This window comes from Cygnus atratus, chromosome 7, assembly GCF_013377495.2.
Source record: "Cygnus atratus isolate AKBS03 ecotype Queensland, Australia chromosome 7, CAtr_DNAZoo_HiC_assembly, whole genome shotgun sequence".
In the NCBI taxonomy this organism is placed as follows: domain Eukaryota; kingdom Metazoa; phylum Chordata; class Aves; order Anseriformes; family Anatidae; genus Cygnus; species Cygnus atratus.
Window position 1 is genome coordinate 5,350,191 of NC_066368.1, and position 13,727 is coordinate 5,363,917.

Sequence of the window (13,727 nt, forward strand, 5' to 3'; positions counted from 1 at the left end):
TACTGTAGTTTAATGATGATCCTAATTATGATCATTGTATTATTTAAGGCAAGTGATAAAATCAGTGTTACCAGCTTTTAAGATATTTTTAGGCAACTTTAACTCTTTGGTTAGTATTTAATAAAAAGGAAAACACTGCTTCCATCTAATATTAATGTAGCCGGTAGTTTGAGTGGTGATAGCTGCTTACAAATGTTAGGGTTGTATTTTACATGTGAAATAGTGATGTGAGATTTATGAACATGGTTTGTGACAGTACGTATACTTAAACAGAGTCCTTAAATGTGTATGGTTTGCTGAGAAATAGCGAAGACAGGATAACATTCTGAAATGACTCGCCAAGAAATGGTTCTGTACAGAATTATCGCTGGTCATTCGTAATTAGTGGAAGTTTGCCCATATTTTATTATTTTCCCTGACGCTGATGGCCTTTCTTGTGGTCCTTGGACTTCAGGTTTGTCATGAAACCCCACTGAGTTTGCATCATGATGTTACGTTCTTTTGTGCTTGCTTGTGTGCACACAGGAATACTCCCTTCTGCTGAAGCGGGGGAGTTGAGCGAACAATAATCAACGCTCTACATGTTGGAGGGTAACTAAAGTTTGTTTTTTAACTTTTCTTTTTTTAATTTCTTACTCTCAGAAGAAATTTCACAAATGTTTTACCTGTATGTGCACCCACTCTTTAGATTTTAAGGAATTTGGGACAAGAATGCAAGAACTTTCCTTTTACTTCTTTGCTTGACCTTTTCTTTTTTGGTAGAGGAAACGTTTGACAGTCATCAATAAAAGATTAAATCATTGATGGCTATCAGGATAAACTAAACATATTTTGTGTGTTGATGCTGGCATAGTAGGAACTTTTCCAAGATGTTTCGGGCCTCATTCTCTGGTTTGTTTAAGGGCAGCAAGTAAGGTCACAAAGGAAATCAAACCCTGATGTGGAGAAATGAAACATGAGGCCTACTGACTTCTAAAAAACATTTTAAATAACATTCTCTAAGGTTTCATTTTATACTGAAGGCAGCTGTAATAAGTTTTGGAAGATGGTGTAAGGTTTCTATTAAAGAGAGATTTTGCTTGCTGTTTTTGTACCCAAATGAAGGAGCGAGGGAGGTGAAATTAGAGCTTATTTAGCATAAGGTGAGAAACTTTTAAAAGTTTTCTCCAGAACTGTAAAATAGTAATTTATATGTTCTACTGTAATTTACAAATTAAAAAAAAAGGTTAAACCGTTCCTAGATCTTTTGAAAATGACATACATAGCCATGGAATAATTTAATAAATGCAATACAAATGCACTTTTGCCACAAGTAAAATAAGACTGCTGCTTTGTAGTATGCTGCCAGCGTAGCCTCGGTGAATAAATTCCCAGTAGATGTTTGCCGCATGCCAAATATATTGGACTGTATGAAAGATCCCATTGTTCCACGGGCATCATTATTTGCTATTACACTCGCAATGTTTGCTTGTGAAACAGTTTATTGGAAACTAGTATGTTTAAGGAGTGCTTGATTTGAAATTCAGTTGATTTGGCTCTTAACGTCAAAGCTTTCCCAGTGTACAGCCTCTAAAAATAAATATTTAGATTCGCTCTCTTTTTTTTCCTGATCTTCGAAAGAATTCCTGGAGCAAGAGGAAAGAAAAGCTCAGGCAGTGATGAGCAGTGGGCTCTTCACTTTAGATTCACAGGTTGAATGTGTACAGAGGTCATTATTAACTTTATATTCTTATAGAAGGAAAGGGCAGAGTTAAGTTTTCATGAAGAGGAAGTTCCCACTTAGATGACGAAAAGCCACAGCTCCATGAAGGTTTTTTGGGGGGGCTGGTGCTGTTGTCCATACTGCTCACTGAATAATAAAAAGATTCGGTAATTAGTGCTGCCATTTTGAGGGCTTTCCCTTATGTGGTGGTCAAATGAAAAGTCCTTATGCTTTGCCTACTTGCCTTGCCCAGCAAAAAAGGCTGCTGGTGGCCCCAGAGACCTGGGAGCTGGGCTGGTGCCCTGCTTACCACCCAGGAGATCTGAGCAGCTTTCAGGCTTGGTGAGGGCGGTGGAAAGCTGCCTCACCATCGTAGCTGAGGGCAAGGCTCCCATCCCTGCTTTGCTCAAAGACATGCACAAAGCTGCAGTAGGGACGCTGGCTGCAGTGGCTCTCTGGACACCCAGATGATAAAGGCTACACTCAGCGTGTTCAGCGATGCAGGCTGAATGAGGAACATGTATGAAATACTTAGGCAAGTCAATAGATGAAAAGCTGCATTAGCTCACATTAAATATACAGTGGTTTTCTAGACAACTAGGTATTTCCTTGTGTCATGCTCAGAATAACAAAAAATTGGAATTTCTGCTGCTCTCTCTGGGTGTAGAGAGCACCTGTCGTTGTTGTATGGATCGGTGCTTTGAAAAGGTGAGCTACCTGGTATGTGTCCTCCATGGTGCCTTTCAGTGCTGAGGCTTCTGCTAGTTTTGAGAAATTCCTTTTTATTTCAATACCTTGTTGATTCATTAAAAAGAAATTAAAATTAATCTTTCTTCCTAATTTGTGGAGGTTTAGTCCAGTTAGTATGTTTTAAAACTCAGAGGTACTTATTACAGTAACTCTTGAAAAAGAAAAGAAGGCATTTTACTTATTTCTTGCTTGATTGGACTATGAAAAATGCGTAAAGCTTTTAGGCAAAGTTTTTCCCCTCCCCCCAAATAGCTATTCTTTATATTACAAGTGTAGTGCTCAAGTCATCTCCTTTGAACTGTAGTTTTTGTTATACGTTTTGGCTGCAGTGTTATTTCGGAGGAGTCAGCCAACAGGCTTACAGGGCTTTTTGGCTCAAGTTCACTTGCAGTTTTCTTGGCAGCTCTGCTTATTTATGCATCTTTATTTCTCTCTCTTTCTCTCCCTTGCTCCCTCTCACTCACCCTCCCCATCTGAGCAGAGCGATCACCGCACAGGCCTATCCTCCAAGCTGGCCTTCCTGCAAATGCCTCTGCAGTAGTCGGAGGTGACGTCGAGTTTGTCTGCAAAGTCTACAGTGATGCTCAACCTCATATTCAGTGGATAAAACATGTAGAAAAGAATGGCAGTAAATACGGACCAGATGGACTGCCGTATCTCCAGGTTTTAAAGGTGAGGCATTGCAGATGCTAGCGGTGGTGACAACTTCTTTAAAGCATTGTATTTAGTTGATGTGAATCCAAGAATTCTGAGATCTGAACCTCTTTTGAAAGTGGAAGTGTTTGTTAGAAACAAAGTAAGTTAAACAAATGTTTGGTGGTCCAAATGGTAATTATGCAGCTTGTAGACGCATTTTTTTAAACTTCCTTGAAGTCCTACATCTCTAAACATTTCAGGCATGACTTATTCAGAAAAAAAAATAATGAAAACCCTCTTAAGGATCTTTATTGACATTTATATATTGTTAGAGTGCATCCATAACATACTGGGAGTATGTGCTCTATTTCTTTCATGTTCCCTCAGCCTGTTTATTTCAAAGACTGTTTAGTTACGTGACACCTGCTGCCAAAAGTTTGTTGGAGGGTTGGGTTTTCTGCATGCTGAGCCTTCAAAGATGTCTGTTTTTCCCCAGTGTGATGTGGCATATCAGTGGCACCGGGTTGTTCTGCACTGTGGAGTTTTCTGAGCTGGTTGGCGATGCTTTGGATTTAAAAACAAACAAAAAAAAACAAAGCAGAAAACAAGCAAAACCCAAACCCTCAACGTTTTGACCCTGATGCTTGCATGAAGTGGAAGGCATATTCATATGATGTGTTGGTGGTGGGACCATAGACAGATTTGTGTCCTTTTTGGGCAGCAGTTACATTGTTCTCCTGTGTTATTGGTCTATTCTAGCATTCGGGGATAAATAGTTCCAATGCTGAAGTGCTGACACTGTACAATGTGACAGAGGCGGACGCTGGAGAATATATTTGTAAGGTCTCCAATTATATAGGGGAGGCCAACCAGTCTGCCTGGCTCTCTGTTCTGCCGAGTATACAAGGTAACAATGTTTTTTAAAGAAAGCTGGATGTAGAAGCTGGAAAAAATGGTGATTTGGGAAACTGCAGGCAGCTTGTAGGATAACTCCTTGGCCTTGTGGTATATTTGTAATCCTCCTTTGGTGATGCAACTGGTATTAAACCAGCAGCCATGGAAAAATTCCCACAATATTCTGTGTGTATCACAAGCAGTAGTTTCTGATGTTGATCTTTATTCTGTCTTGTATCTGCTCTCTCTGTGTGTACACGTCTATGTTTAGTTTTGTTCTTAATTCTGCATACTTTTGTAATTCACGTACAGGGTACTTGTTGGAAATGTAATTACAGTCTAATTGGTGTATTTATGTATTTTACACACATATGTGCGTATGTGTGTGTATATATATATGAAACATTCACGTAAGTAGCCACTGAAGCATAAGCCAGGTCAATTGAGTCACTTATGGCCTCCTACATCACCTGCAGCGCTGCAGGGCTGGGAGTGTTTCCCAGTTGTATTCGCCCATTATTGCCTGGGTTATAATCCATCACGAACAATAAAGATTGGCAGTGATGTGTCTACGACTCACAACTAAATTTACTTGAAAATGATTTAGTAAAAAATTGCTTATTCCCTCATCACGTACTTCAAAGTGATGATGGAACAGAGGCAAAACCCAACAGTATCTCTTTTTAAAATAATTTCCCTAAGTCTCCATAACAGAGGCATTGGCACTGATGCCCTGTTGCGCACATCCTGGGATAGTTGGAAAGTCCCAGGTCTAAAAGCCTCTGGATTTTGGATTCAATCTATTTGTAAAAGTTTGGATAAACACTGATACACCGACTGGTTTGCTCTATAATGACCAGTCATGGCAGAGATCTAGCAAGTCCAGAAGAAGAGCAGAAAAATACTCTATTTTTTTCCTCCCTTTCTCTCTCTAAGATTTAGAAAAATATGTATTTCTCCTCCCTCGTTCTTGCACCACTGGGATCCAGTTTCTCTCCACATCTGAGAGCCACAACTGATCCTCTCTGAACACGAGCATAGATATCTTCCTACCAGCGTGACTCTGTCCACTGCGGTCCTAAGCAAACCGTCAAATATTACTGGATTTCAGATTGAACTCTGAGATTTGGCAACACTGCAAAATGTACAGTATTTTAGTGCAGTGGATGATGCAAGTACCACAGATTGCTGGAGACATTTGTTAAGTGGTGTCCTTTGGAGCAGAATTTATCTTCTTTCATCCTTTCAGAATATATTTTTATTCCTCTGAAACAGGCAACTACACGTGAAGGATACCACGTTCTGTCCTACTGTGTTTTCTCTCTGTTTTTCTTTCAACTCTTTATTGAAAAAGAAGGAAAAAAAATCTTTGTGGGTTAATTTTTCCATGTCATTTGATTGCATGCATGTCTAGGTGGTGAGTGTAGGTCTGGTGAAGGGTGTTGATGACTTTCTGAGGTGAGCTGGGACCTGTTGGTAAACGCCTTTTGGATGAGGGACTGTGGATGGGGAAGGAGCTTTGCATCTCTCCACCTCTGCCTTTCCAAAGTGCAAAGCCCTGTGGCTTCATCTCCCTATCCACAAGAATTCTCTCAATGTCTAGCTTTTTCTCTTGCTTCCCTCTTTTTTTTTTCTAGGCTGCCGGTGTTAACACCACGGACAAAGAAATTGAGGTTCTCTATATACGGAATGTAACTTTTGAGGATGCTGGGGAGTATACATGCTTGGCGGGTAATTCTATTGGGATATCCTTTCACACTGCATGGTTGACAGTTCTGCCAGGTATACACTGCTCTCTTTCAGTGGTTTTTCCTCTTTTTTCCCCTTGTTGATTGCTGCAGAATTAGCACAGCTTCTGTCTCAGAAAATGACTTCAGGTTTCCTCAACGTTTTTACAATGATTTTATATAAATATTTATTTAAACACACTTGTCTCAAGCCAATGGTTTGTCTTGTGACATTCTAATTTGAAACTCCAAAAACGTTAAAAAAAAGTAAAATGCTATTGCACTTAATTATTTTTTAGATCTGTTAAATGTTCATCAAAAACAATAGGAAGCTGTGCTTCCTTCTCACTTAAGTGTGGTAACTGAAAATCACCACATCAATCATTGTAAACTTCAAGAGGAGGAAATTCAGAGTTTCCTAAGAAGCTTTGGGACTGATTTGGCCATAATCATGTACTGATTCATCAAAGTACCTAAGCTACTCAATATGCTGAAATTCACTTTTACCTATCATCCAAATTTTAAATGAAAATTCTAATTTTAATGCCAATGGATTATGTACAGAAGCAGTGCCTTCCATATCTTGGGAATCAGCTCCATGCATCTTTAAACATTGCATGCACTAAGAAAACAAGTAGTCATTTGCTTTTACTGCAAAGCATGTCTTGCTGTTCTGGGGTTGTGGATGTTTCTGTCCTTAAAAGAAACAAACATCAATGTGCTTTATTGCCTGAAAATTGTTATCAGCTGTTAGAAGATGTAACCATAGTTGGTTTTGACACTAGTCAAATGTTCTTGTTTATAACTGTTGGCAGCTGCCTTACGAGTTCCTTTGAAAAAAATGTGAACCACCTGAGGTTTGCTGGGTCATCTTGTGCTTGCCATTTATTAATTGTTAATTCTGAGTAAGAAGTACAAAACCTGCATGTGCATATTGCCGAGATTCATTGTACATGAGTGAAACTTTCTGCAGATAATTTCTTAACCCTTTTTAAAATATACTGAATGAGGCAACGTTACTACATTTCACTCGTACGTGAACACCAAGCCTGTGTGGTCTGTCACCAAGCAGGCAGGCAGTACCAGTGTAAATCTTGCTTTGCTAGCAGTGTTTGCATTTTGCAAGTGCTTGAACAGCATATTTTAACCAACTTTCTTGAATGGAATATTTTATAAGCCTCAAACAAAGCACAAGAAAATTTCAGCTTGGACGCGTATTGCTTGTGGAGTGGCTGCTGATTGCTGTGGAATGCTGTTGATCTGGGGGGTAAATCCCAGATAAGGGATTAGGGGACTGTGTTTGCACATATAACTGTCTCAAAGATGATTTCAGAATGGTTTCAGTCACAGTAACAGCTAGGTAGAACCACTCCCACTAAAACCTAATCTCATAGCCTAGCAATCGCTGTTGAAGTTCCTTAAAACACACAGCTTTAGCGTGGCTGACAAAGGAGCACTCACTAAGACATGCTGTTAGCAATTCAGCAAAATTTAGAAACAAGGCGAGGGACCAGCCTGCCTTCCTTCTGTATTATAAGCTCCCAGAGAGAATTTCAGATAAACAAGCAATGCAGACTCAAGCCTCAACTTCTATTTGCGAGTTGAGACATTCTTCTTTCAGGCTAGCAAATTCAACATTATATCTTTAAACATGCCTTTATGTGGTTAAAAATAATTACAGTGCTTTTGAAGTTTGACTTGAGCAACAAAATGAACCTGAACCTAGTTTGAATACTTCCAGTTCCTTCTTTTCCCCTGAAATTAGATTTGATCATTCAATATTTTGATGTGTGTTTGTCTACCTGAGCAGGCAGACACACGTACGTGTCTATATGTGCCTACTTACTTACACAAGCACACACGATGGCAAAATGAGAAGTTAAAACAGTGAGAGACAGAGGCATTGTTCCCAGATTGCAAAATAGCCTAAATATCCACAGTATTCTGAGTGTCACAAAGTCACGGAAAGAACTGCTGATATTACCATGTCATGTTGTTCCAAGCACTGTGCTGAACTATACTTGTACTGTGTGCTAACTCTGTGGCATGATTGTTCCCTCCCGAAAACCTGCGAATCCAGCTCCTGAAAAAGAGAAAGAATATCCGACATCTCCAGACTACCTGGAAATAGCAATTTACTGCATAGGGGTCTTCCTGATCGCCTGCATGGTGCTGACGGTCATCCTGTGCCGCATGAAGAACACCACCAAGAAGCCCGACTTCAGCAGCCAGCCGGCTGTCCACAAGCTGACAAAGCGAATCCCTCTGCGCAGACAGGTAACAGAAAGTAGATAAAGAGTTTGAAGAACTTTTACCAAAGCACGAAGCCAGCACCTCCTTCTGATGAGAGCTTTGTTTGGAAGGGGTATAAATAAGCATTAAACCAAACCGCATTTAGGGATGGGTTTAGGCTGGCACCTAGGAGGCTGGCATGGGAAGAAAGCACATCCTAATGCAGCATTATGTGTTTCAAGGCAAGGAAATCAGGGATGTCAGAGCAGAAATGTGAAAAGAAAGGAATATGTTCTGTATTAGCAGTCTATAGATGGAAAAAAAAATCTATTTGAAGTATTTTGGGGCCTGATCCCACAGCTTATTGAAGTCAATGGAAAATTTTTTTACTGACTTAAATGGACTTTGGAACAGAATCCTATTTAATTGTGTATTTATAATGTTTCTAAGGTGACTATTATTGTAGTAACTAGGTACGAGATACTGAGAGGTATTTTTCTGGGAAAAAATTTTAAGAACTGAGGGGAGGGAATTTCATAGCTCAGCATCCAGAATCCACCTCAAAATAGAAAGACTGTAATAAAATAAAAATAGGGGCAATACTAAATCAGATCTCAGGCAGTTGGTTAAGATGCTGATGTTGTTGAGTGAGGAACAAAAGCGAATGCCAGATGTAAGATGCACACGACAGGATTGCACGAAGTAGATTTTGCAATCACTTGTCACTGGCAGCAAGGATTTCTGGAGAGGGCAGCGCCACAAACAACAAACCAGTTGAACAAGTAACAGGCCTTTGGCGTTGTCACAGGCCATCGCTTGCCAAAACAGCCCTGATTCCCACATACTATCGTCTCCTAAAGACTTCTTTTAGATTGTTTTGATTGTCTTGCAGTGAGTCTTCAGAATAGACACCTAGACCCACACCCAGACCGCCAGCGCTGCAGGGCTGAGGGCAGCCTGCAGCTGAGGCTTTGGTTCACCTCGCTATTAACAACAGGGACCTTTTGTGGGGCTTGGATCTGGTCAGGGCAGTGTGGATCTGAGGGTTTGGTTCATCTGCAACATTAATGAGTGGGACGGAATTTCTGCAGATGGTTCTTGTAGCCTGTCCAGCACGTTATCGCTGTCACAGTAATACCGTACCTTAAAAACAGATCTTCAGTAGAGGTGGGTGTTTGAAACTTTGGATGTGCTTAGAGTTAGGGTGGAGCTTGGTATTGGGATTTCAAACAGTGTTATTGTTTTCTGAATCTACTTGGTTAGAAATGCAGCAGAGAAATCCCTCCTGTAATGCATCAGCCGTCATCCTCTAAGGGGTGGTGTCTCACAAAGTCTTGAGGTGGGGGACAGGAGCTTTGTCCGATCTGAAAAATATTTGGTTTGGGGTTTTTTTGAGCAAAAATTTTAATTCCTATCTTGTTTGATTTGCTTTGCCACTTTAAAAAAAAAAAAAAAAAGTTGTAATTTTTCTCATTTGCTTGAAAGTCACTGGGGAAGAGAGGTACTTTTGCCTATGAGTATGTTCCAAAGAGTGAGAAGTCCCCAGCTCAATTGACACATCTCCATGGCTAAAATTCAGTGTAGTTTTCTGGACAAAGGTGGCTTTTCAAATGTTGTATACTTAACTAGAGAGAGAAAGATAAATATTAGCTGCTTAGATAAAAGACGCTTGTTAGACTTCTGCCTGAAAATAAAAGCATCATCATAACCTGGAGATAAGTTGATGGCTTAAAAAATGCCCAGGGTTTGGTGTGAGCTCAGTTGTGTCCCTTGAAAATGGTTCCTTGAGCGGAAAGTGTTATTTCAGTGCGTGTGACTCCAGTGCCAACCACTGCCCACAGTTTTGCTGTTTATCATTAAATGATGCAATATGGAACTTCTCCAAAGCTATTGTTTTCACAGAGGAAAACATCTCTGTCTTATAACATGCTTGTCAGGTCAGTTTTTATCGGTTAACTTTGTTTTTCTCAAACTTCTTAGCAGGAAAAAAAAAAAAAAAGGCATTTTGCTTTTAAAGTGGGACTATTTGTTTGAAAAACAATATGTTTTTGAAAGTGAGAATCCTATTTCAACCCACGAGCAAAAATTCCATCATTCTCAATTCTCCTGACTGTACTTTCATTTACAGGACTTTCTCATTCAAGGGCTCTCTGCTGTCATATTTTCACAGAGGAAAACAGCTACTATAAATATTAAGAAGAAATCTATATTTCTGTTTCTATGATTTCACTGGTCATCTCACTGATTGTACTGAATTACAAAGGCAGCATGAAACTAGCAGTCCCTGGAAACTTGCTCATCAACCATGAAGATTTCTTAGATTTTCAGTTATCAGTCTAGCCAGTCTATAAGGCTGCGGCAGTTGTTGAGTTTCTGCATCTTTTAAAGCTGGTTTTCAGTTTCAGAACCATTGTCACAAATCAAAAATGAAAATAAAAATAATCCAGGAGGTGTTTTATTTAATCGGTGTGTTCTTCTGGGTAGTTCAGATTGGTTTGTTGTACCACCAGGCTTGCTTTTTTGTTTATTTGTATTTCAGATAACTGCATTTAGAGCCTTGCAGGGCTTTGTCACTGACCCTGTATTTAGAGGCACGGGTGCAGAGGGCTCTCCTTTGGCTGCGTGCTGTGCTGTGCAGGGGAAGAGCAGAAGAAGTGGCCAAGTTGTCGGGAGGATAAGTGCGAGTGAGCAGGGGAAGTGCTTGTGACAGGTAGATGGTGTGAGCGTGGCAGGGAGCCGGGGCCGGTGGATATGATTTGTTGGGATTCCAGGGAAATGAGGCCATGTATTGGGGAATTTGTGATATTGTTTTGGAAGCTCTCTGCTTCGAGGTCAAGTTCCCTAAGGATCTGGATATGAAAATAATACCGGTTCAAGAGGAGGCATTTGCATGGCCATGATGCCATCTCGTCTAAGTGGGATAAGAGTCTTGCTGAGTAACATATGGTTTGATTTGCAGGCCTGGATTCTCGTACACTGACTATTTAGTCTGAGCTACTACAGGATTTTATCATTCCCCACACGCAGGCATTTTTTCCTGCCAAAATGCGGTTCTCTCTGCATTCATAGGAAGGGTCATGATGAAGTCAGGAATTATCAGTTCCCTCCCCCTGCAGTCCTAAGCCTCATTCGGATCTGGTACTTGGTTTTCGAAATAGAAACTGCTCACAGGGAAATCTAGCAAGCAGTTACAGAGAGCTGCAGTGCTCCGTTGGGATTAGCCACGCTCTGCATGGGAGCACCAGCTCGCGAGGAGGTGGGAAGAAGGATTTGCAGGAGTGAGCATTGCGAGCTGGTTTGCAGCATGGGCTTTAGGTGACAGGTTCTTCCAACTGAAGGGTAAAGAGTAGTCGTCGATAGGATGTGCGTTTATTTTGTGGAACTTTGGACCACTCAGCTATGTGTGTGTGTCTGTCTTAGAAGGGAGGAATGATTTCTTTTGCTTAGTATTTTAAATACATTCACATTAATTTACATGTAATGTGGTTGTTCATAAACATGCAGTGAACATGTTTGCGATGAGAAAAGACTGGTTGGTCTAAAGTAAGACTGAGGTTCACCAACCAAAATAGCTGTATTCAAAAGGATGATGGCAGCTGGAGCCTGAGAAAAAGAAGAGTAATCTGGAACAAGTAAAGAACTGTAGTATTGCATCTAGTGTTGAGCTGTGAAAGTATCGTTCGTTTCAAGGAATAGCCTCTGAAATACAAAGATTAATAGATAACTTGTAGTAGGACGTGTTGCAAGGAATTTACTGCAATACATACTTTAGTTTCTTGCTTTATCCTTGGGTTTCCCTACATAGAAACTGTTGACTTGCCTAGTTGTACTCTTTGTTATATTGCTGTTATGTAAGTCCTTTGAAAAGAAATCTTTTCATGAAAGGATTGGGCATGTGCAAGTGTTTTAAGTGCAAGTACTTGCATCATGAATCCTTACATTCCATCTAGTGAATTTACCTTATATTTTCCTAGATCATGTCGCTGAGATGGGTCATTTCTATCAGCAGCTAATTGCATTGCTTACCAATTATATTTATATACATATATGCATATGACTTCAAATTAACTTTTATAGCAGAGCCTTCAAAAAGACTGACAATTATAGGAAATCGCTGCATGGCTGCTAAAATCTCACAGCATGAGTGCCAGAACTGACAGATCTAAGCTTCAGGATATGGTGTAAATCATCAGTGGAGGAAAACACCCTTCATAATCAATTACAGACAATTACACACTGCTCTGCAGCTGATTTTGCCACATAGCATTTAAAGATTCATTTAAGTTTTAAATGCTCCACTGCTTAGAAATGCTTGCGAAGTATTATCTCAAAGCTGATTAAATACAGCATGTTGGCTGAAGAACAAATATACAGTTAAAATGGGGATATAACAATGCGTTGGTGCATGAGGTTCGGAGACAGAGGGCTTTTCTCCTTCTAAAGCCCAAGAATGGGGTTGAGGATCTGTCTGAAGCTGATATTCTTCTTGGTTCTGACCTAGAAATGGAAAGGAAGCACACAAGAAACGTTTTATGGTGGAGAACTACCTTTTGTTGGGGGTAACATATAGCACAGCAGTCCGTTCCGTGTTCTGCTTGTGTCGAGCTGACTTCTGCCTTTCTTGCTTTAATCAAGCTCCCAAAATGTCTCCTCAGTGTAGCGTCATCGCTTAAAACAGGCATTACCGATGCAGTGAGTAGAGCATGAAGATGGCTCATTCACCCATATCAAGGTGAACCCTTGCTTCTCTGTCCCAGCTCTGCTTTGTTGCTTTGTCATGTCCCAACATAGCAGCATGTTTTGGTGGGCTGGGGAATCGCCCAAGAAGGTTGTGCATTTTGACCAAATTTCTACCTGCTGCTTTATGGCACCTTGTAGACCCAAAAGCGGCCCTGGGTCTGTATATTGGCCTCGTATAATTACAAGCTTGCTCCAAAATCTCAGTATGACCTTTGTTACCCCTGAGTCCTATGTGCCTTGAATTGTTGCGCTGAAACCAAAAAAAAAGCACTCACATACTTGAAACCAAGGAGAAAGAGATGTGGGGTTCCTCACAGGACCATCACTGCTTTTGAACCTGCGTGGTAAGGGCCTGGAGGGTGGTGCTGCAGGTAGAAAGGGGAAAGTTGCAGGCTGGAAAAAGGCTTTCTACACTCTACTCCTTATGTGTACACATGCAGATTAAAGTTGACCACGTCTACTGACCTTCGAATATGTAGGGCTTTCCTCATTGTTTTATAGTGCACTCTAAAGCAATGAAAGGAGATGCTTAAAGGATGAGTTCAAAGGTTAATTCTTTACTATTGCATAAAAGGGAAAAGGCCATTTGAAAACAGAAAATCTCCTCCAACTGAAGTCCAGCCTGGGTTGGCTTAGTCTTCTCTGGAGCAGACTTTTATAGCCCTTCAGCTCCTGTAACCACTTGCACTGCTCCAGTTAGTCAATCAGAAGAATATTCCCTGGGAGTGCAGTCCATTTTAATTCTCCCAGACACTGAGTAGCTCCTCTGGATTTCTCATCATTCCTCTCCAAGTTAATGCGCTTTGGTTAGCTAGAGCCTCTCTAGCCAATTGTCCATTTATTGCGTGAAGTAAACACGTTCAATTGTGTTGAAAGGGAAACTGGCAAAATGTTTCATTTATTTTTCTATAGCATTATTATTATTTAACTTCTGTGTTTGAAATGCATCACTGGAGTATTTCGGTTTATTGCATGTTTACATTTACCAGTTTTTACTACTCTAAGGTTGCTGAGTTGTGATTGTAAGAGCTAGTGGAAAGATGGAG

The 13,727-nt window shown here is 40.4% G+C and overlaps 1 protein-coding gene across 6 annotated transcripts in view; it reads left to right on the forward strand.

Annotated features, from left to right (window-relative positions):
• FGFR2 (fibroblast growth factor receptor 2) overlaps positions 1-13,727 on the forward strand; it is a 97,548-nt gene that overhangs the window by 62,841 nt on the left and 20,980 nt on the right. For 5 of the 6 annotated variants that reach the window (XM_035547850.2, XM_035547848.2, XM_035547852.2 and 2 more), the window contains 3 exons: positions 2,934-3,124; positions 5,620-5,764; positions 7,790-7,992. In XM_035547850.2, the coding sequence (XP_035403743.1) occupies positions 2,934-3,124; positions 5,620-5,764; positions 7,790-7,992 (539 nt within the window). The remainder of the gene's footprint in view (positions 1-2,933; positions 3,125-5,619; positions 5,765-7,789; positions 7,993-13,727) is intronic. The other variant, XM_035547851.2, reaches the window with a different exon arrangement.